The sequence below is a fragment of the Vulpes lagopus genome, chromosome 11 (genome assembly GCF_018345385.1).
Source record: "Vulpes lagopus strain Blue_001 chromosome 11, ASM1834538v1, whole genome shotgun sequence".
In the NCBI taxonomy this organism is placed as follows: domain Eukaryota; kingdom Metazoa; phylum Chordata; class Mammalia; order Carnivora; family Canidae; genus Vulpes; species Vulpes lagopus.
The window spans coordinates 98,248,438-98,273,663 of record NC_054834.1 but is presented as its reverse complement, the minus strand read 5'-3'; the positions used below and the strand labels follow the sequence as shown (position 1 = coordinate 98,273,663).

The window sequence follows — 25,226 nt, the reverse complement described above, 5'->3', positions numbered from 1 at the left end:
GTAGAAATACTGGGGAGCACAGTACAGTTGGGCTAGGAGGCTTTCCAGAAAGACACTATAAAGCAGCTGATGCTAATGGAGAAAAAGAACCATTTTACTTTAAACAGTGGGTTGAATTTTTTTTAAATTTTGTATTGTTTGGAGCTTCAGCGTTGTTTTTATTAGCCTATTTTACTGTTTTGAAATTTGAATGTCTTTGTTATTGCATTGATAACATGAGGGAGTTGAATTAGACTAGTGTTTCCTAGACTTCAAGCCATATAGGAATTACCTCAGGATCTTGTTATCAATGCAGATTTTGAATCTGATGGTCTGGGGTAGAGACTGGGGGCCTGGGTTTCCAACAGTAGTAACAAAGAATTAGATAATCACAAAGGTCTCTTGTCTCTTCAGAGTCTCATTTTTCAGACTTAAGATTTTTGTAAAATAAGACAGAATTCTTATAATTTACTCATTCAACATACACTTTTATTTCATGATTGGTAGATGAGCCATAGTTATAGGTAAAGTTTACCAAAGCATAGAATTAATTAATAGCTCTGCCAGGCATTATATTTCCAGAAAATCAAGTTATCCTCTCTATTTCCATATAGGTATGATTGGGCCATATGCGTTTTATTGTCTTTCTTTTTTTAAAGGTTTTATTTATGTATTCATGAGAGACACAGAGAGAGGCAGACACTGGCAGAGGGAGAAGCAGGCTCCCTATAGGGAGCCCAATAGGGGATTCGATCCCAGGACTCTGAGACCATGCCCTGAGCTGAAGGCAGACTCAACCACTAAGCCACCCAGGCATCGCTGCCTTTTATTATCTTAACATATCCTCATTTAAAAAATCTTTATTATAATTCAGTTAGCTATCAAATTGAACAGTACATTGAAATATGAGTTATGTTTTTTGATGATACAAAACTTCTACTTTGGAATGACATTAACATATACTTGCTCAAATAAATGATCTTTTCTAACCTCACTGAATCACTAGTCAGATAAAACAGTATCAGTGACTGTGTTACAAGTACAATGTACCAGTGAGTTTTTATTTGTTCTTGTTTTGACTGAGACATCCACTAACTTATCCTTGACATTCTGTATAACAATTGTTGTTTAAGAGATTATGATAGAAGGGAGAAAGGCTGTGAGTTGCAGGTTGGCAGGAATGAGTAGGTATGGAAAGAAGACAAGAGAGATTTTATAAATTTCAAGATGCAAAGTCCTCTCACTAAAATTATTAACAAAAGAGATTTTACCGGTGAATAAGCTGTTCCCTGAATTTAAGATACTTTTAAGGCTTGATCCTTTGGGCTCTATGAAGACCATTTAGTGTAATGGAACAGGTCATCAAGACTGGTTCCACTTTCCAGGCTTTCACTCGAATTGGGTTTCATTACAACAGTTCTGTTAATTGTTTCCTAAAGATATAGGAAACTCATTCATCAGTGCATGATTAAGAAAGAGTCCCTGCATTTCATGGAAGTGAAATTCTGATAACTATAGTTCTTGTGTAAGAATGGTCACTTATTAATTTAAGTAAAATTCTAGGCATTTTTTTTTTAAGATTTTATTTGTTTATTCATGAGAGACACTGAGAGAGAGGCAGCAACATAGGCAGAAGGAGAAGCAGGCTCCTCCCAGGGAGCCTGATGTGAGGCTTGATCTCCGGACCAGGATCACGCCCTGAGCCAAAGGCAGACGCTCAACCACTGAGCCACCCAGGCGTCCCAAAATTATAGGCATTTCTTAAAGGCATCAATATTCTAAAAAGTTAAATTGCTGCTACATGCAGTATTATTTTTAAAAAGAGGCACCAAAAATCTGACATTAGCATTCACTGGCTTCTAAAGACTTTAGGGAAGCTATAACTTTATAACAAGACTGTCTCTCTGTTGTTTAAACGACAGCTTGTTTAGATAGAATATCCTCAGTGTATTTTCTCTTACCCTCGGTATTTCATAGTAATCCACTGTTTCTTGACATTTATTGTTAGTGTAGAAAAGTCTGAGAACAATCTTGCTCTCAATCCCTTATATGAAAGTGACACTGTTTCCTGCCTGGTTATCTGAAAAATTCTTTGTTTACTCTTCAAATTTAGTAATTTAAACCAGGATTTGTTTTAGTGTTGATAGTATTTTTATAAACTCATCCATGAAACAGAGTGTTCCTTCAGTCTTGAGATTCAGTTCCTTTTTCCTTTCCTGGAGTATTTCCCGAATTCTATTTCTGAATAATTTTTCTGTTCCGTGTGTTGGCATCTGAATTTGAGGTACAATTTTTATGTTGGATTCCTAGTCATCTGCATTTATCATGTACACTGCAATTGATTTACCCTTTTATTTTTTCTTAGCTATCCATTTAGTTGTTTAAGTCTTATCTCTATGCCATCGATTTGCTTTTCAATCCTGTTGATGCTATTTTCTGTCATTTCTAGTTATTTATTAGTTGTAGTAATTATATTGGTACTTGTTTTTTTTCTTAGCTCTATTATCTCACCTCATTCTCTTTAAAAACTCATCATTAAATTCTATTATTAAATTTATATTCTTAAAGGGTGCCTGGGTGGTTCAGTCGATGAGCATCCCAACTCCTGGTTTTGGTTCAGTTTTTCTATGTGTCCTATATTTGTTACTTTTTTATGGCATCCTAGTGTTTCTCCTTCAACTTTCTTTCATTTTGTTTATCTCTGTTCTTCGTGAGAGAGTCTTCCCTCAGACGTCAGGTGGGCCTTGGCTAACTGTTCATATTTGAGTTTATTTGGCACTAAAAAGCTGACTTGTAGTTCTGAGAGCTTGAAAGAAACCAGCCAAGTAGAGGATGATGTTTCTATTCTTAAGTCTTTTCAGTTGGGCGGATGCGATTTGCCAGAGCAAAATTTTCCAGTCTCCTATCGTGAAAAAGTGCAAGCCTTTTGAGAATCTGGCAGCAAAGAAAGATGGGGGATTCAATCTTCAATATGTAAAACTTTCACTTAATTTTCAGGGTAGCACCTCTCCTTTCAACACTGTCTAGTGTCCCCCAGTTCACAGTGTCCTTGTTTTATCCTATCCCAGAAAATAAGGTTTAGGTCTTCCACGAGAGTGGGGGAAGGGGTGGCACTGGAGAGAGGACCAGAAAAGATCGGTGGGGATGGTGGTGGATATCTTACCATTTCTTACGCAGACCTTCATCCAATTCTTCCATGTCAGTTCCACCTTCCGGAGCTTACCTCATGTCACCTTTGGAGGTTTAGTTAGGTGCGTTGGCTTGCTTCGTTCACTGAAGGTGATTTACTGTGCCAAGGGAATATCATCACGAGTTCACACATTTTAATACTGTTGCCTCATTTCACCCCCAAAATTACATGGCCAGATAGACAAATGTAGCATCCTAACAAAGGTTTCCGATGGAGAAAATATTTTTAAATTGCATATAGCTCCGTTCTCTCTTCCTAAGCCTTTCCTTTTTTTGGTATTTAACTGAATGCCTTGTCATATTCTTGTCTCTGTTCTAAACTTTCTTTCAAGAGTGTACTGACAATTAAATTTGTGAGATACTTGTATTTCATCATTTGATTAGCTTCTTTGACTTTGGTAAGCAATACACAAATATGTATTTATGACAAATAAAACTGTTCTTGCATGTTGGTTTCTGGAAATAGTTCTAACATTTTATTGTTGACTTACACAAGTGTGTTGTATATGTTTCTTTGGTAAGAGAAAACATCTGTTAGCTTGGAGCTTTCCTTTGAAGAGATATTTTCAAATACTTTGACCTCAAATCAGAACTAATTTTTGGTTTTAGAAGAAGTAAAGCAAAATCCCAAAGGCTATTCCTTATACATATTTTCATCACTTTGTACCTCTAGACTGAGTTTTTTTTAGTACAATTTACTTCTAAAAAACAGGGTGGTATTAAGGGTTTTGTTCACTTTTTAAAGCTATATGTTAGGATTATGTATTTTGAAATTCATCTGAATGCAGCTGGATGCATTAAACAGTTCATTAAACAGACCAAAACCTGAAAGCACTGGAGAAAAATACATTTCTAGAAAGTGGTAATTATGTATTACAACAGTAGCAGTTCAAAGCAGATTATCCCAGTCTCTCTTCTCTATTTGTTAACTACAGTACCACTTTGAAGAAAATGAATTTTGTTGAACTCTCTAGGGGAGAGTTGGCCCTGTACAGCTTCAGATATGTTCACCAAAGAGTGAACAGGTATAAAAAAGCAAAGGCAAATGTAGATAATAAATATAAGAAAAAAATGAAAAGAAAAATTTTCCTATAGAAATGGAGGAAAATTGTTTAGCCTTAGCAGTTTTTACAAATCAGTGCTCTGTAGTGTGAAATTCAACTCTCGTCACCAGATCCATTTAATATGCCCCGCGTTTAGTATGACTACATTGGCTGACCTTTCGCCTTTGAATTCCAATACCTGACTCACAAGCCACAGTGCAAAGATACATTGCTTCTCTTTTCCTCCCCTCTTTGCATTCTGCTGTAGTTCCACTCTGTTACAACAGTAGTATAAACTTATTCAGGGACATCCGAAAAAATTCACAAAGAGGTCATCTTTGCCATGTGTTGACTATAAAACCAGCCAGTGCGGAGATGTTCCTATACAAGCTATTTGGATTACCAGTTATTTATTTAGCCTCCTACAATGCATATTTATTTTTTCTGTTTTACTTTATTGTTTGATACATGTTCTGTCATTCTCTGCAGAGGCCTAACAGTAGGAGAAAGGGAACTACAATTCATTGAACCTAGTATATGTATTTAGCTTTGACTTAAATATGTTTATGTAATCCTCACAACCAGGTAGAGAAAGATGATGTGATTCCTGTTCTCTAGATGCAGAATCTGAAGAAGGATTTTCTCAAATCACTCAGCTTAAAAAGTGGCCATTCCAGGATTTAAACTTATTTTGTCTGGTCCCAAAACCTAAGGTTTTCTGTTAAACACACAGGACCCACATTTTTGCCTTTCTTTCCCTGGTCAAATCTAATTTCAAGGCTGCAAGGGTGCTTTTGTACTTGGGACATAAGCAGTAGTTCTGAGACCTTATTTAAGCAGGGAATTCCTTGCTTTTCATATTGTGACAGAGACTTTGGATTGACTTGCTTTCACGAATCACTGCAAAGAAATGTACCTTTTCCATTTAAGATCAAGGCTATACACATTTTTATAATAATTTTTTAGAAATCAAACTGAAGATAAATTCTTTAAAATTCAGCATTTTGGAGCACCTGGCAGGCTCATTTGGTAGAACATATGACTCTTGACCTTGGGATCATGAGTTAGAACTCTCCATATTGAGGGCAGAGTTTACTTAAAAAATAAATAAATAAAAAAATAAAACAGACCTTTAAAAATAAAGAAATAAAATTCCTTGTTTCATCTTGTGTTTCTATTGGCTTGTTTTTATGTATATCTATTTCCTATTGAGGTAATCAAGGGAACAGGAACCTTACTCTGAACTATCTGGGTGTGTTGTTAAATGTTGCATAAATGACAGTCTGTAAGTGGCAAACTTTTACAAGGAAGAATTCTTTCTTCGCCCTTTAGATTTGGCATCTCTCTTTTTATGGCTCTTATTTGTAGACGAGACACATCCATTCCCCACCCTCCTCAAAGATTTTCTGTCATGCCTTTCAAATCACAGAAGAGACGACAAACTCTGCCGGTCTCTGCTGTGATGCTGTTCTTTATGTAACCTCCAAAGTGAAAGAGAGGGCAGTACAGGGTAGGCAAAGAAAGCATACAGTTCCTGTAGTGAAAATAATGCAGCTTTCTTAGAAAAACATCAATCCTAATTCCAAAATGGAAATTCATTTTCTTGTCCTTTGAGGTTAAGTTTTAAATCAACCCATATTATGAATTACTTTAGTTATCTGATCACCTTCCTTAAGACTTGAAGTTTGATTGTACCTTAAGCCCAAAGCTGAAGTGCCAGCTGAGGAGGAATTGGGAATTGTATGTAGGGTCTCTTGAAGTTGCTGTGATAAAGAGAAAAGGACAAACTTACTTAGTCTTTTTTGCCCAATACCTAGAGGTGGCCAGGAAATCCTCTCCTTGGTTGGCTTAGGAATAGACCCATTGTGAAGAGGGACCCATTGTGAGATCTGCTTTTTCAGTCTAACCATCCCAACCCACATGAGGCTATTCCAGCCATCTTTTCTTCTGCCCAACGTTCCCATACTGCTCAGATTTTAGAAGAAATTCAAGAGACAAATGCCTTCCACCACTGCTTGGATAGTCTTAAGTTTAAGTGTTATATGTACTGTAAAAATATAAGGCTCTGAAGGAGTAAAATGGACTAATCCTTCATTGAAATGCCTCTGAATATAATTGAAATATAAAGGGACTTCATGTTAAACAGTGTTATGAGTGATTATTTTAAGAATCTTATAAAAACTATAAAATGGCTCTCCATGTTTATTTCTCAAAAGCAGATATATATTAGCAAAAAGGAAATTATAAAAGCAGCATATTAAACTGAAAAAAACTTTTATATTTAATTTTGGTGTAGAAATTTTACCTTCCAGTTTTTTAGACTTTCATTATAATGAAAATTTACTCAGGAGAAATTTATAACATTACAGGAAAGTAGAGAATGGGAAATTGGAATTAAATGGATCATTCACTTGAGTATAAGTCAAAATATAATTGCTATTAAAGAACCAAAATGTGGATAAATTTTATTTTAGTAGAAGGGCCATCATGGTCATAATGCCAGGTTGGTTCTAGATTATCTGTTCTGGTTTGTTGTTGTTGTTCTGTGTGTTTTTAACAACAAAAAATAAATACACTATTTCTAATTTGTTTAGTTTTTAATTAGGCTCACTTGAGACCACCTTTGGGAAACCATGATACTGGCTGTTGGTGCCTGTTGGCATCAGCTTTCATAAAGTCAGGAAGCAAAATACTGAAATTATAAAACTAAAACCATTATTCTCCAGTTTTTAAAGTATGTCACCAAAGCATGACCCAAAAGTGAGAACAGGGAAAAAAAAAAAAGTGAGAACCGAATATCTATAGTCTAGTAGTATATGACTTCTATGCCCTATATATATTGTAGATATTTCTTGTTTAGACTCAACAAGGAGACACAGAAAAATGACTCTGTAATAGGGAAGAGCAAGTCATTGACCCATGGCTAGAAATCACAAAAATATGTGTCTGTTGCTCTCTTGCCCTACTCTATGGCTCAGGTTCTGGAATCAGCTCTACTTTAAATGGGTTGCTGGCATCATACTTAGGTGAGCCCTAAAGGGAGCTTTCCCATTAAAAGACATGAATCATGGGGTCCGTAGTATGTTGAATATTTTTATTGATGAACTTGAAGAGAACATGTTAATATAGAAATTTCATCCATGATGGAGTTGACCAATTGAATATAGAATGTGTTCTAATAGGATATGGGCTTTGTTTTCCTTGTTTTTCCTACAGGATAATGAAGTGGTTTAAAAAGACAAACAAGAACATTTTTTTCCTTCTAGAGGAGACATGCTTTTGGCTAGTTATCCCTAGTTGTTGCAAATTCATTCTTTGTGTTAAAAAGTTTTATTTTCTATATTCCAGACGATTCATAGAAATTAGCCACAGTTTATTTAACAAAGAAGACACACACAAACAAAGCAATAGTTTTTTTTTTGTTGTTCTTTTTTTCTTTTCAGAAAGAATTCAGTTGCTTACTTTTCTTAAAAACATCTTTCCCATTTCATTGAGGCAGATTTGGAAGTCAAACCAGAAACTTCAGGCTGTACTACGATGGAAAGCACTTCGTTGGGGAGAAGCGCTTTGAGTCCATCCACGATCTGGTGACTGATGGATTGATTACTCTCTATATTGAAACCAAGGCAGCAGAATACATTGCCAAGATGACGATAAACCCAATTTATGAGCACATAGGATACACAACCTTAAACAGAGAGCCAGCATACCAAAAACATATGCCAGTCCTGAAAGAGACACATGATGAGAGAGATTCTACAGGCCAGGATGGGGTGTCAGAGAAAAGGGTAAGCTACCATGAAACCACACTTGATCTTCTTCTGTTCGGGGTCTGTATGAAAAAGCCATGACTGCCAGAAGAGGCTGGCTTCACAGAGCTTTGAAAAAGATGTGCATTTTCCTTGATGTCTGGTTTCGTTGGTGCTGAGCTTTGCATATATCTAAACCTGGTTCAGTTATGTCAGGTAAATGCTTGTGTTCCCTATTATTTCCTATTTCATCAGTTTCATGGTTTAAAACTATGCTGAAAAAAATGCCCCCTAATTAAAAAAAAAAGTTCAGGGTTTTGGGTTAGAACCATAACTGTGGTCAAGAAAATATAGCTATATCCCATCAGAAATTGAGGGGGTCATGTAATCTATCAAAACTGCCTTTTCATTCCCTTTATAAATAGTTCTCTTCTTTAGCAAAATGATAGATATCCACACTTTAAAATACATAGGATTAAATTTAGTCTATCAATAACTATTACACTATTTTGAGAATCAGTCAGTCCTGAGTAGCAGGAGCGTTTGTCTCCTGCTGGACTCTTACGAAGTGATTGAATCAGAAGATTTATTTTAATTATAAAAGACAATTTAAGTTTTTCATTTGGCATATTTTATATTTAGTTAACATTAGAAGTTTCAAATCCTTAGCATTGATATTATTTTACTTTGAAAATTGTCCCTACTTGCCTCCTTATCCCCAAGAAAATGAGTCAAAGAATTTCTTGATGTTTTATTGTGTAGGATGTAGGTAGGAGAATTTTATGTATTCTAACTAGAATTGTGTTGATCCATTCTTATATTTTTGAAACTCTCCAGTTGCCATGTTAAAGAAATGCAGTATTACATAGTGCTTTGAGCTTGGATTGTGTCACCAAATAGATTTGTGTGCAAATGCTGCCATTTTACCTGTTGTGTGAGCTTACTTCACGTCACTTAATTTCTCTGTGCTTTGATGTTCTTATTTGCAAAATTGTAGTAATAATCAAGTTGTGAGAATTGATTTAAGGAGATAGTACGAGTTAGATAATCGAACAGTGATTGGCACATAGTAAGCACTCGAGTTTGGTGGTAATGTTACTTTAACAGCCATATTACCTCCAGGTAGTATCCTAAAATACTTCTAGTTGTCTTAAAGTATTTAGGTACAGAATGGAAACCTAAGATGTTCATTGTCTAGCCTGAATTTTAGTTTTTGGCAAATCTAACTCAATGTGGCACTTTGTGGGTACAGAGAAACCAACTTTTGAAATTATAGATTACAGAAAATGGTTTTCATATTTGTTAGGAACTCAGATCTTTTTTGGAAGTAACTAGAATTTAGAATCCTAAAAGCATGCTATATTTAATATTGTTCTTTTCACTCTCTAATTCCCATTTTCTCACTTTTGGTTATTTTCCATTCATGGCATCTTTCAATAATGCTTGCATTTAAGTATCTCTAATACTGAAAATATGTTTTATGCAACTATGATAAACTGTTCTAAGTTAACATTTGTGAAATATTTTTATAGTGTGTGCATGTGGGTTTTTTAGAGTTTATCAGCCTAATGATAACCTTTGTTAATGTGTTCTGGATATCCTTTTCAACATCAAGAGACTTCCGCTAACAACACTTAGCTATTTCTCATTGGACTGGTCGTTTAAACTCATAGGATCTTGGTTGTCCGTCCTACAAAGTGAAAATAGTATTCACAAAGGAAAGACACTGAGGTAGATAATGCCTAAAGGACCTTTTTAGCTCTAGGATCCACGATTCCCCGTGTATTCTGGCAACATTACATGTTAGATTGCCCGGATTGTCTTGTGCTGATGGCCAGTGATAGCCACATAGAGTGAAATAGCTGGCACTGGGAACTAGTTCTCTCCAGCAGTACATAATTAAGAATCATTTAAAAAATTACTCTTTGCTTTAAACTGCATGCATCTTAAATCTAGTTGGCTTAAAATCTACTCACTCAAAAATAGATTTATTTTATTTATAGGTGTCATCCAACAGGACAGGGATGATGACCTGTTCAAGAGCTTGAAACATTGATTCCCTGTCACAGTTGATGACATTTGTAAGTAAAGACAATCGTGTTTAATTGATTTAAAATATCTCTTGCCACTAGTATGGTTTAGTAAATATTTTACTGGGTCCTGAATAGCTAAAGCCCATTTGTCCGTGAGGGGCTTGCCTTTTCTTCAGAGGCAAAAAGTGTTGATTTTGCAGGAGTTAGTACACTGTCATAGAAAGGTTTCTGGTATTGGAATTAAGAGCTAGATTCCAGTTTCTACAATAGGAATTGATTTTATGTGTCACTTTGGGCGAATTGCTTTACTTTTCTGAGACTGTATTTCCCCACTTTTAGCAAGAGAGCTTTAGACTAGATGATCTCCAAGATGTGGTTCTTGTTCTAGTCTGTGATCCTTCAAGGAGTGTAGGTGTACAAGAAAGAGAGAACACAGTACTAGAAATAGCACCATACTTGGGCCTTGAAAGGGGAGATCTATTTTTAGCGTATCTACCAATTGATTGTATCACTTTGGGACAATCTCCTAACCAGTCTGGACGGCAGATTCTTCATAGATAAGGGGTTTTCTATAAGACAGTACTTTTACAAGATTTTCATTATAAATACTTGCTGCAAAAAGGGCTTTGTGCTCAATCAAATAGGTTTGATTAAAAATAAAGTTTTGGTTTTTTTTTTAACTTACCTGTTCCTTTTCTGTGGGCTTCTCAGTTTTGCTAATAACCTAGTATGTATTATGACTCTCCTAGAGTGTTCCCAAACTCATCTGGATCGCCCTGCCACTGTTCAGAAAATTATTTAGGAAAATAGTGTTTCATGAAATCCACTTGGGGAAATTCTGAACCAGATGATCTCTTAAGATCTTTTCTTGTTCTAAAAATCGTAGGATAAAAATTCCGGGTGGATTTTTTTTTTTTTTTTTCAGTACTTAAGGTGTAAGTTGAGCATCTGAGCTTTGTGGATGGTTGTCAGGATTGTTTTATGGCCAGGAAGTTTTTTGCCAAAGGAAATGAGACCTGAAGGTTCTTAGCTGTCTCTAGGAAATTTTGTGGCCTGCTGTGAGGGGAAAAAATTTTTTTTGAGAGACATCTATGTCATTTTTTTCATTAACTGTTTAAGTTGCTTCTCCAGCTTGAAATATCAGAAATTTAAAATTATTTTTAAAAAACATTGAGAGAAATTTAATCATGAAGTTGTAGCATGTTGAAAAGCTGGACTTCCTTCTCTTGTAAAATGGCTTAACTTTAGCATCCAGACTGGCCATAAGCCCAGCTTTTATTAGTGGCTTTTTCAAAATTTATCTTGGAACTGTATTTGAATAGTTTCTTTTTCCAAGTTGTAAGTATAGTATGCTCGCTTCAACAGATACTGGACCAATGGCTGAATGCAACAGTTTTTATGATGATTTTATACTTATTAATAATATAATTTTAAATTCTCCAAAGCCATGCTTTTAAAAATGGCTCATAACTGTTAATAATATAAACTGTCAAATATGTAATTTGCATTTCAGAAACTATGCTATGAGTCAGAACTCTGAATCTGGCAAGAACTTCTTTACTTTTAGATTTAGTCTTTTAAGCCCAAAACTTTCTCACATATAACAATGACCTGTGATGACAAGGGTGTGAAAAATCCATTTATTGGTTTTATGGAACTTTAGTAGGCCAAATAAACTTTATGTGTCTGTGTGTGTATATGTATTTTTCTTCTCCTGGAAGTTTGAGATGGTTGCAGTGTTTTGCATACTGTCATAATAATTTATTCTTAAGGAATTTCTTTTATGTTTAAATTCCACTTTTTAAAGACTTCTTTGGAGAACACCAGACTGCATATGTATTGAAAGGCCTTGTAAAATATGAGGTTGAAATGTAATCAGGGCCTTGCCAAAAAACTGCCATACCTACTGGAATTCTCTGGGTACCTCTATGAAGTGATAAAAGTCTATGTCCCTGGGAATGGTGAAAGGAGCACAGGAGGTCCTGTCTGCTAATTTTCTTAATTCTCCCACAAAGCAACCTTTCTAAAAGTTTTTACTTTGCTTTATGTTTATAAAATATAAATATATACATTATTTATGTATTATTTGTATCCATATAATCCTAATGTAGAAATCAGCAGGAGAACCATACTTCAATTTCATCATTACAAAAGTAACAATATAAAAAACTGTTTGAATTCTTGATTCTGTGCTTTCCCACTTTGTAAGACCCATCTTTTCCCCCTTCCTTAATCCTCCCTAACCTGTGCTCCTCTTGTTCATCTCCTTTCTAACCCTACCTTATCAACATCCATCGCTCTCTTCCTAGTCAAATTTACATGCTCATGTTTCCCCTGTGGCTTGTTAAGGTTTGGATTGGTCATTCCAGGGGTGAAAAGGCCCTTGGAGAACTGCCAGATGTGCCCAGGGTCATCTATTTATATTAAAAAGCCAGTTTAATAATTTATGAGGGAGACTACAGTTACTGTGCAGAACTTTCATAGTGGGTTTGTCCTCTGTTAATATCCTTCTTAAGACTCAAGTAGAGTAATGGGGTTCCTGGATGGCACAGGCAGTTGAGAATCCAAGTCTTGGTTTTGCCTCAGGTCATGAGTGCAAGGTCACTGGATTGAGCTCAGCATGCAGTCTGCTTGGGTTTCTCTTGCCCTCTCCCTCTACCCCAACCCCCTGTGCACGCACTTTCTCAAATAAATAAATCTTAAAAATAAAAACAAAAACAAAAAAAAGAAAGAAATCAAGTAGAGTTTTTTAAAAATCCTACATAGTCAGTATATAAGTATATATTAGTCTGTGTGGTCTTGAGCAAATCCTAAATCTCTCTGGGTCTCAGTTCACCTCAGTGTCTAAAAGTGCTTCCATATAATGCCACCACTTGGCTGGCATTATATGACTGTTGTCCTCTACTTTGCACACATAATGAACTTAAAAAGAAAACAATTTAAAATAAAATTTACAAAATAAGAATCATGTAGATGTTATATTGTACCTAATCAAAAATAAAATTAAATGCCTATATTTTGTATTTAGCCTATGGTTAAATAACATAAGGATATTTTTTTAAATAAATAGTTTTATATCACTGTTTTTAAAAAAAAAATGGATGTTTACATTGCTTGAAGTGTCCTCCAGGTCCACAAGATAACATCAGACGGTTCTTAATCCCTTCATCTGATAGTGGAGTTTCTCTTGTAGTAATGCTGTGATACCTCTAATTGTGTCTAATCTAGAGGCCTATGTCCTCATTTCTTTTCATCTCCATGAACTAACTCCTCTCCCATCAAAATTAATTGTGTTTAATTCAACATTTATTGCGTGCCACCTGTTTGTAAGGAAACAACCTAGGCTCTGGAAGGGATGAAAGATGTACAACATATAAGCCCTGTCTCAAAGAACTTACATGTTAATGTGTTCATTGTTTCTACCTTATTTAATTAGCACTTAGGTATATTGATAGCAAGAAGCAACCTGCCTATATAATCTGTATAGTATTACAGTTCAGTAAGTATTAAGTTGGATTTACTCTGATTTGAGTTTGCTTCTCTAAAAGCCCAGCAGATCACAGAAAACACTTTTATAGGCAAACACTAGTTTTTCAGAATTATGAATCAGAAATCAATATGACATTCCATCATTTCACTACAGTTTCAAGTCTGAAGTCCCTCAGTATTGTTTCACTTCTGTTTCAGCACCTTGGATTTTATATACACAGTTGTTGATTAAACAAAGGAACAAACTAGTATATTTTATGAATTCAGCCAAATCCAAGGCCCTGATAGAATCAGTCCTGAGACAGAAAAGAAGGTAATTCAAGTTGATTTCCTACTTTATATTTTTTCTTTTAGGAACTCGGAATGCTTAGAATATTCCTAATTCCACAGATAAAGCATCTGAGGTACAAAAAAATTGTTTTTATGACATGAAATAGTTTGTGAAAGGTGGTGGCTAGATGCACCTTTTCAGGAATATGTACAAAGAAGCCAAGATGGTAGAGTGGCATCTCCCCATAGTTATCAGTCATGGGTTGGGGACAATCTAGACCCCACCAGAGAATCTAATAATGATTAAAGAAAACTGACATGGGGCCCAGAAAATTTTTTGTATGAATCTCATCTATTCTTCCATTTTATCACTCACAGAAAGGATTAGTAACTCAAGCCATTAGGGAAAACCAGATGGAAAGATGAAAACGGAAGATAAACATCAATTCCTCAGCTCCAAAAACCAGGCCAACAGAAGACCAAATTGTAGTTTACCAAGCCAGCTGCAGTTTTGGAAGATTTGTATATATGAGCCAATTAAACAAATAAAATCTTAAATTACTGGCTTGAGGGTTGGAAGAGGAAGCTATTAGAAATTCTTTCACAATTGCTATTTCAGAGTCTAGCGTTTTGGTAGGGGAATAGTCATTGATGGCTCATCCAGTTAACTTTGTGAAACAGAAATCAGCTCTGGTGGCTTTAGCAATCTGGGGTCCAAAATAAGTTGAGACTATCAAGCAATAATCTGGGTTTCCCGTGTTGCCCACAAACCAGTTCTATGGGCAATTCTTAAATTAAACTTTCTAATTTTAATAAATCCTTACATTATACCTCATGCTAAATGATTTGGATCTGTAGTGTTCATCTTCTGCTTTTTGCTCCATCATATTTCCCTTTATATTTGGAGTCCTTTTTCTTTCTCTGATATTTAGACCTCTGGGAGACTGGCAAATCATAGCTATGCCCTGAACCTTTCCTTAGTCAAGTTATGAGAACGTAAGTGTTCTTATATGGCTTTATAAGTTAGTCCTTAACTCTTCTTGGGTCTCCTCTGAGTTACCACACATGCTCAAAAATTCCCAAACCTGGGCATTATATTGCAAAAATAGATGCTTTCAGTAAGAAATTCTAGGCATCAATAATGGCAACTGATCATGCTCTTGTTTGTATGTCTTTTTAAGTGTGCTGTTAACATTAGTTCTTTGTTTCGTTCAGTAATTCAGATGAATCAGCTGTTATCCTCTATTTCCTTAGCTTCTAAAACCGTTCCATGAAAATTCACTAAATGCTGTAGGTTTGCTGATGACCTAAACTTTACAGCTTAAACATTATCTTTGATAATTTCTTTTTTATTTGTTTTAGGAAGCTTTTTCTTTTTCTTTTTTAAAATTTTAATTCCGGTATAGTTAACATACAGTGTTACATTAGTTTCAGATGTACAATGTAGTGTTCAACAATTCTATACATTACTCAGTGCTCAAATTAGTGTGCCCTTGGGACTCCTGGGTAGCTCAGTCCGTTAAGCATCAGACTCTTTGATTTCTGCTCAGGTCATGATCCAGGGTCGTGAGATCAAGCTCTGAGTTGGGCTTTGTGCTATGCATGGAGCCTGCTTAAGAGTATCTCTCTCCCTCTTCCTCTGCCCCTCCCCACTCACATGTTCTCTCTTGCATGCTCTCTCTCTCTCTCTCTCTCTCTCTCTCTCAAAAAATATAATTAAGTTAAAAAAAATAAATGTACCCTTAATCCTCTTCAGCTATTTCACCACCCACCCATGCCTCCCCTCTGGTAAATATCTGTTTGTTCTCTATAGTTAAGGGATAGTTCCTCTGTCGTTTTTTTTGGTTTGTGTGTGTGTGTGTGTGTGGTTATTTTTTATTCATTTGGGTTTTTTCCTTCAATTCAACATTAGTGAAATCATGTAGTATTTATCTTTCTCTGACTGATTTAATTCACTTAGCATTTTTCCCGTTAGCTCCATTCATGTTGTTGCAAATGGCAAGATTTCATTCTTTTTTATGGTGGAGTAATATTCCATTGTGTGGTGTGTGTGTGTGTGTGTGTGTGTGTGTGTATACATTTTCTTTATCCATTCATTCATTTATCAATGGACACTTGGGCTGTTCTCATAATTTGGCTATTGTTAATAATGCTGCAGTGAACATAGCGGTGCATATCTTTTCAAACTGGTGTTCTTGTATTGTTTGGGTAAATACCTAGTAGTTCAATTACTGGATCATAAGGTAATTCTATTACTAATTTAAAAAAATTATTACTAATTTTTTGAGGAACCTCCATACTGTTTTCCACAGTGGCTATACCAGTTTGCATCCCATCAACAGTGCATAAGGTTATCTTTCATAATTTCTAAGACACTGCATAAGTTTGTACTTACTTACCAGCAGCATTTGATAAAAAGTTACCATCAGTATAAAGTTTCTCTCCAAAAGCAGAAGCTTTTATGCAAGCTGGAGATTATGTAGCACTATCTTAAAAGAGATTTACACTTTCTTCCACCCACTCAACAGAAGGAGATCCTGTTGTGGTTATAGTTTGCTTAGTAACTTTAGAATGACTTTGGGCCACTGCCCAAGTTCATAGAAAAAAAAAAGTATATTAACCTTATCCCTTGAGAAAGTCCTGTTTTCCCCTATAACAGGGAAACTCTGCAAAAGAGCAAGCCATATCTCTTTATACTCTCATTTTCCAACAATGTTTTATAAGTCAACTTTATTGAGGTATAATTTATATACAGTAAAATGAGAAGTTTGATGAGCTTTGACAAATAAACATACCTGTGTAACCACTGCTGCAGTCAAACAAAGAACATTTCATTACTCCATAAAGTTCCTAGTGCTTCTGTAAAAAATTGTACCCCTACCCCCGATCCAAGGGCAACCACTGATTAAATTTCTGTCATGACAAGAAATTGTTTTTAACTGTTGCTATGACAGGTGGCATCTATTTAATGTTTTATTTTTTCACACTTATAGCACTTTTTACCTTCATTTTGTCACTTTATTATAAATACATCATCTTAAATATCGTTCTTAATTTTAGATGTAAAATTTCCCATCATGTTCTTTTAGGGAAATATGGACAACAAAAGAATTATTGATGTGTTGTACTGATTGCAAGGCACTATAACTTGTTGACATTTTCAATCCTATCATGGACTTTTCACCTTTTATTCTACAATAAAGACTGAAATAAATGTGGGTACACAATAAGAGAGGATTCTTAGGAAAGAAGCTCTGCTCTGCTCCATCTTGGACCTGAGCCAGAAGCGCTCAGCCAGCCCTCCTTTAATCACTAGCTGTCTCTTGGCCATTCCTCTCTGGAATAGGTCCCATGGCAGATGTTAGTCACAATCACAGTTGACAGGAAATACAGTGTCCCCAACTCTCTGAATGTGAACTGTACCATGTGGAACCAAGTATCACAATGAGAAAAACTGCCATTTCTGCTTTCCTCCTTTTAGTCTACTCAAAAGGGAAAAGGCATTGTTTGTGGCATTGGTATGACTTCAGAATTCCCTGTGGCATACCACTAAAGCATTTTTTTTTTTTTGCTTTATTGAGACCAGTAAAGCATTTAGATGTCTTTTCCTATGATCTGTTAAGAACTAGCAGGTCCAACCCACTCAAGAATCCTGTAGACTAGAGTTCACCTCTGCCTGGTGCCAGGTGAAGCCTGTATAACAGGCTCCCATGTATGGGCTGTGGGTTGTAAAAAATTCCTGGAGAAATGTTTTTAAGTTTTCTCCTGTCTCTTAGACAGAACTATTGGAATATGAGTGAATGAAGAAAATGCTGATATATACAGAACCTTGATTTCACTCTACTTTCTTAAAATAGATTTAATCATTTGCATATTAATTTTAGTAATCAATTTCAATGCAGTTTGATTAGAGTAGGCTCTCCAGTGATCTGGAACTGTTTTCTAAGCAAGTGGGTCTCAGGAGCTCAAAAACCTCTTCTTGTGACTCTTGGAATTCTACATGTTTTTTTGGCCACCTTTTGGGGGTCTAATGTTTCTTAAGACTGGGAAGACTGGGCATAATGGGAGAGAAAAGAGAGTACCAGAGTGTGAAAACAGTAGAGAATTGTAGAAAAGTTTTATTTACACTGACTAGTTCATGTCTGTTTGTATGTGTATATATATGTGTATATATATTTGTGAACAAGTCCAGTCATGTTATACCTCAAACTATTTTTTTTTTTAAGATTTTAGTTATTTATTTGAAGGAGACTGCGAGTGAGAGACAGCATGAGAGGGGGCAAATGGAGAGAGGGAAGCAGCCTTTCTGCTGAGGAGGGAGCCTGATGTGGGGCTTGATCCCAGGATCCTGGTCATGATCTGAGTTGAAGGTAGATGCTTACCTGACTGAGCCACCCAGGAACCCCCTAAAACTATTTTTAAATTTAAAAAAGGAACCATGTGCTGATATATCTAATTATTCAATTTAAGAGAGTTTTCTCCCCTAGTCTTAAAGGAATGCATGTTCTTTATAAAACTTTTGAAAACTAGGAACTAAAAAAAAAAAAAAATTTCTTATAGCCCCACAAATATATGTTAACATTTTAGTGGATTTCCTTGTAGTCTTCCTATGCACAGATTATTATAAGCTTTTATGTTTTTTATTATATAAGTAATCCCTATTTATTTTCTACAAAATAATAAAATATTGAAAAAATAGCATTAAAATCACACCAAGTCCCACTATTGATGGATAATATAACCAGTAATACTCTGCTATTTATCCTTCTAGTTTGTGTGTATGTATGTGTGTCTGTGTGTGTCTGTGAGAGTGAAAAAGAGAGAGAAAACATGTTTCTTCTATATGAACTACTTTGTGATTTGCTTTACTATTAGGTTATGGTTTCATGTGGATGATATTTCTGCTCTATCATTTTAAATATTAGCATAACATTCCATTGTGTTTATATACAATATTTAGCCAATCTCTTAATATATTTTTTCATTCATTCATTTTATGAATATTTATTGAGTAGGTGATTTGGGCTCCTGTGGCCAATACCAAACAAGACAACCATGGATCTTCTCTAATTGTCTGTCATGTACACCAAGAATATTAAAAAGAAATTTAAAGACTATCGTCATGATTTTAAATGATGATGAGATGGGGGTACAGAGAGAAAAACTCTTTTACCAGGGAATTTTGTTCATAAATTACTGGTAACCAGTGCTTTTTTCCTGCAGGCTGTCTATGTTTTTATGATAAATCTTTCTTAAGTAATCTTTTTTCAAAAGCATTCAGTAAAAAGGTTTCCTTTGCTTACTCAGATTAGCATGACTTAGATTATACTAGTCATTTTAGTAGACTTTCTAAATTTCAAGTTTTTATTCCTGTTAACTGGCTTTATCCTTTCAAACAAAGGAGTTTTTCCAGAATATTCAGTGCTCCAAAAATCAGTATTTCTTCAGGATAATGATAACTAACCCCCAAATATCTAAATTTATAAGTCAGTTAATATGAGGGATAATTTAAAAGCATTTACAGTTGTTTTTCTTGGAATAGTCCATATCTTTTTTTTTTTTTTTTTTTTGGAATAGTCTGTATCTTTAAAATGTATAGGACTTTCATGTGAGAGAAACCTATTTCTAGATTTGTTGAATATAGAGTTGCACTTTAGCTTCATATATGATCACAGCCAAAGCTTCTCTACTCTTTAGAGCTCCCTAGTTATAAATTAATGAAACATTTTGAGGGTAAAGGACTTCCATAATTTATATCTGCGGTGTGCACTGGTATGGGGTGGAGGAGGGTGACCTTAGCTAAAACTATTATTTAAGCCAGAACTATTTTGATATCTTGTGTACATAACATTCTATTTACCACTTATTTCACTATGAATAGTGAATTTCCTTTGTTCCTTATAGATTAAGCCCCCCAAAATGCCTTTGCCTAATTAGTGATGTGACAAATGCTTTTATTTGGAAGCAGTGTTTATTGTTACTGAGGAGGGGATAATTTTTTTTCGTATTTTTATTTTTTAGTTCATAGTGATAATGGATTCTAAACAAGTGTTTTTAATATTTTACTTTTGGTTTCATACAGAACTATTCTAAACTTTTAAGGTAAAAAAAATTTTTTTAAACAGAACTTAAATAGTAATGGATCTTTAACATTTGATCTGGTGTTAAGACTCATAAAAGATTTTCTGTAGCCATATATGCTAGTGTTTGATCTTAGCTTTGGAGCAGTCCACAGCATCTGGTTCATATGTTCTCTTTATGCTATTTCTTTCTTTATTTTTTCCTTATTTTTTGAGATTTATTTTTCAGAAAGATCTACCTTTGCTCCTCAAATAGAGGTATTTCAAAGGGAGCTTTGATTATCATGTTATCTCTTATTTATCCAGCCATTCCAACACACATGCAAAACAATTTTTTATTGGGCATCCCCTTGGGACAGGATGTCTGCCTGTCTTATGACTTTAATGATGCCACTTTGAGCACATCATTGACCTCTTCAGGCCTGAGTTGAAGAACCCAGCTTCATAGATGACACTCAGGTCCCTTCTAGCTGTCGTGATTCGTCACACATAAGTTCTCTTTGTTAACCTTCAAGAGATTTTTCAGACTTAAGATTTTATACTTCTGAGAACTTACTATTCTAGGAGGAAGACAGGCTGAAAACATGCAGATTTAACTACAGGCTTGGCTCTCATACTAACAAGAACTGTAAATCTTTGAGCCAGTGACATAATTTCCTGTGACCTCAGGAAATTGAATGTCTCTTCTAGCTCCCCAATAAACATGTCTAAAGGTTGTAAAACTAAAAATAATAATAGAAATAACTAACATTTATTGAGCCTCTATACATCAGAAAGTGTACTGAGTATTTCACCAGATTATCTGTTTTACTCTCTATAGCAGTCCTTTTGAAGGTAGGTATTATAACATGGGTATCTGAGATGATAGGGTTTATGGAGTATTATCAAGGGATTCTAATTCTAGGGTGTGTTTTAATAGTGCATACTTTATTTTTAAGAATGAAATCACAAAGGACAACCAGACCCTTCCACCAAATAAATGCCCCTTGGTAGGTGTCATCATAGAGATTAAACATTGGACTGTGTGTTTAAACTAAGTAGGTAATTATATTTTGAGTAATTGGATTACTCAAAAAGGAAGAAGTTAAAACACCCTGGAGCCTGCCCAAAGGAAGTTGAAGCATGGTTTAAAATGGGTCCTTCACCAACTGAGGCTTGTCATGCTAGAACTGCAATGCTTAGGTTCAGCTTTTCTTTCTTTTTTTTTTTTTTTAAATAAACTCTTATCAAATGTTAAAAGAATAAAAAGCTTCCGATCTACAGAATAAGAAAACCTGTAACTTGAGTTTTTTAGTATAAAAAAATGAAACAAAGTGTTTCTCGCTACATTGTAGCTTGGTTCTCTAATGACTGCTTGTGTCAAATGCTACCCTTCTTTATCTTTACCACAAAAATCCAAATAGTCTTGTTCCTTTCATAGGAACAACAACAAAAATAAGTAAGAAAGGATTTTATACTTAGGATAGCATAAATTTTACATAAATGTGCAAAGCTGTCAATAATTTAACATGAATTTCAAATCAGTATATTTAATAGAACAGAATCTGTATAAATTTCATTAAACTTTTTCTGACTGAACCATATTAAATGATTAACATAGCTTATTTGTGTATTAATGAAATATACTTGCAACTAAGATTTTTGATATGCATGTTGCATTTATTATGTTTAAGGAAAGTCAACACACTTTTTTACGTTTTCAGCAGTTGACTTAAATTCACGTTGACATCTTCAGGTTTTCATCATTCCACTCTTCAAAGTGCATATTAGCATTTCCTTGTCAAAGTTGAAGCTTACTTAGCTCTTTGAAACTGACAAAAGACCTCTGAGGTGACAGTCACCTCCTAAATAAATAAGATTGTGAGGGCAGTTGAAGTGTTTTTCAAATCAATACTCTAGAGACTGTATGTAAAACTGTAGAGAGTTTATTATAATTTAGAAGCAAAAATAAAAAGAAAAATGAAACAAAAATCCTCCCGTCTTTTTAACAGTTTGACAGTGGTATCGTTTTCCGTGGTATCTCTCAGAAGCAGGGAAACCAGTAACAATGAATAAGGATTAACGTTCATAACTGTAACAGAAAAAAATTATAGATATTATTACTAATGATAATACTTTTAAGAAATAAAGTAATGAAGAAAGTGAAAAAAAAATAACTTTAATGTAAAATAAACTTTTGGGAAGTCCTAAAATATGCGGTCATAAATAGTTTTTGATCAAGTCAAATCAGATCAAGGTTCTCACCAATGCGGGCAGCCCGGGTGGCTCAGCGGTTTAGTGCCACCTTTGGCCCAGGGCATGATCCTAGAGTCCCGGGATCGAGTCCCATGTCAGGCTCCCAGCATGGAGCCTGCTTCTCCCTCTGCCTGTGTCTCTGCCTCTCTCTCCCTGTGTGTGTCTCTCATGAATAAATAAATGAAATCTTTAAAAAAAAAAAGTTCTCACCAATGAAACTTTACATGTAATAGAGATGGCTACAGAAATTTTGATTTAGCAGATTCAGTATGGGGTCCAGACACCCATTAATGTATGTGTTTTTTTTTTTTTAATATTTTTTTGAGAGCGCACATCAGCTAGGGGTTGGGGTAGGGGGAAGACATGGGGGAGGGAGAGGGACAAGCGAGCAGACTCCCCATTGAGCACGGAGCCCACTCAGGCCTCCATCTCACGACTCTGAGATCATGACCTGAGCCAAAATCAAGAGTCAGATGCTTAACTGACTGAGCCACCCAAGCACCCCAATATATGTGTCTTTCTATATGAGAGAGAGAGAGCAAGAGAGAGACTGAGACTGTGGGTATATATAGTGTGTGATATCCTGTTGCACAATAAAGATTATAAGTAATGGATTAAAATAGTGGTTCTCAAACATTTTGTACTGAGGAGTTCTTTACACTTTGAAAATTGTTGAAGACTTCAACAATTTGGGGTCATATCTATTGATATTTACTATATTGGAAATGAAAACAGACGTTTTAAATGTCTGTTAATTCATTTAAAAAACAATAAGCCCATTACATATTAATGTAATAGCATTATTATTAACATAATCATAGTTTATTAAACAAATTTAGTTAGAAGAGTGGCATTTTTTACATTTCTGTTAATCTCTTTAATGTCTTAATACTAAGGAAACTACTGGATTCTTATAAATGCTTCTGCATTCAGTCTGTGGTGATATGTTACTTTTTTTAAAAGAAAAGATTTATTCATTCATTTTGAAAGAAAGCAAGAGAGAGTGTGTGGGGGCAGTGGCAGAGGAACAGGGACAGGGAAACTTAAGCAAATTATGTGCAGAGCATGGAGCCCAATGTGGGGCTCAGTCCCACAGCCCTGAGATCACTACCTAAGCCAAAACCAAGAGTCAACATTTAACCAACTTGCACTCCCCTGGTGCTCCATATAATGTGTCCAAGCATGTGAAGAGACTGATCTCATACAAATAATATGCATTTGGAAAAGTAAGGAGTATTTGAATAGCCTTTTCAGATATTTGTGGATATTTGCCTTTGATATCTCACCAAAACTACATAAATGGTAATGTGTTTTTTAAATTAAAATATAGTGAACATACAATAATAATTCATTTCAAGTGTACAACATAGTGATTCAACATTTATTTACCTTACAAAATAATTGCCCTGAAAAGTCTGGTCACCATCTTTCATTATACAAAGTTATTGCAATATTACTGATTATATTCCCAATGTTATACTTTGACTTATATATTTTATAACTGGAAATTTGTACATCTTAAATCCTCTCACCTTTTTTGTCCATCTCTCGACCCCACTCCCCTCTGACAACCACTGATTTCTTCTCTGTATTTATGAATCTGTTTCTGTTTTGTTAGCTTTTTAAGATTCCAGACACACACACACACACACACACACACACACACACACACAAAAGATTCCAGATACAAGCGAAATTGTCCTTCTCTAACTTATTCCACTTAGCATAATACCTTCTAGGTCCATCCATGTTATTATAATAGCAAGATTTCATTCTTTTTTATGGCTGAGTAATATTCCATTGTGTATGTGTATATTTATGTGCCTGTGTGTCTGTGTGTGAGAGAGAGAGAACCTGAATAAGTGGCAATTTCTTAAAAGTTAACTTGCAGTGGTGTTAGCTGAAACCTTCATAATAAGCATATCTTCTTATTCTATTACACTAAAATCCATTGATCTATTTTGAACTCTGAATAGATCTTCCAACTATGCATAATTCTATAGTATCATGCATTGTTCATTTGGAAAATATTGGTTCACTGAGTTCTATAGGTCTCCTAAACATTGATAACATTTCTTTTTACTATGTCAAAAAATCATTTGTTAATATCATCATTGATCTCATCAAATAAGTCATTTGAGTAGTGGGAAGCAGGTGGTATGTTCAGGATGACAGATACAACATTTCCAAATTTCTTTTTTTTTTTTTTCACTTCAGTGTTCAAATGTTATCATTGAGAGTTGTTTTCTTTGAGGCAGCTGGCTCACTTTGTCCTTTTTTGAGAAAATACCAAGTCTGAATAGCTAATATTTATGTTAATCACTCTTCCAAGTAAAAAAAGTGGTATTCCATGGAAAAAAACAGCTACCTTAGCTTACAACTCAAACAATACTTTTCTTTCTTTTTTTTTTTTTAATTTTTATTTATTTATGATAGTCACACAGAGAGAGAGAGAGAGAGGCAGAGACACAGGCAGAGGGAGAAGCAGGCTCCATGCAGGTAGCCTGACGTGGGACTCGATCCTGGATCTCCAGGATCATGCCCTGGGCTGAAGGCGGCGCTGAACTGCTGGGCCACCAGGGCTGCCCCTAAACAATACTTTTCTTAAGAAAACCATCCCTAAAAGGAACTCACATACCTTTGACATCATTTTGAATGACGCTCTCTTTTCGAGAGTTTTTTTTAAATGTGGACATATAAAACTGTAAACTTAATGTAATCTACAGCAGAAACAACAGAGGAGACAGAGTTAAGAGGAAAAGTCTAAATATGTGACCCACAATAACTTAACATGCTATTCATTAAAAGCAGTACCATTGGTATAAAATAATGCATTAAATGCTATACTTAGTATTTCAAAGACTGGGTTCTTTTAAAAATGGAAACAACAAGGAAACATTATTCAACTGATGACATGGTTTGATATTTCTAACAGTGAAAAATGTAACAAAAGCATCCAAAGGAAAAAAATCTACAGCTGATCCTGCAGGAGAAGATATTTTAGGCAAGTTATTTTTTTAAGCATCATACTTCTTATTTTAATGTCTTCCTTATTAAGACATGCAATTCAAAAATAGTTTCATCTTGCAGTTTTATAACAAGTTGTGAGTTTGAGTTCTTGGGAAGAAAATAATCGAACTTTAAACTAAGCTTACTAAT

At 35.0% G+C, this 25,226-nt stretch overlaps 1 protein-coding gene across 8 annotated transcripts in view; it reads left to right on the top strand.

The window, feature by feature from the left end:
- The window catches only part of CHN1 (chimerin 1), a 194,641-nt gene that overhangs the window by 107,166 nt on the left and 62,249 nt on the right, over positions 1-25,226 (top strand). For 7 of the 8 annotated variants that reach the window (XM_041722802.1, XM_041722806.1, XM_041722800.1 and 4 more), the window contains one exon: positions 7,711-7,999. In XM_041722802.1, the coding sequence (XP_041578736.1) occupies positions 7,711-7,999 (289 nt within the window). Of the gene's footprint in view, positions 1-7,710; positions 8,000-9,988; positions 10,042-25,226 lie in introns of those variants that run through there. The other variant, XM_041722807.1, reaches the window with a different exon arrangement.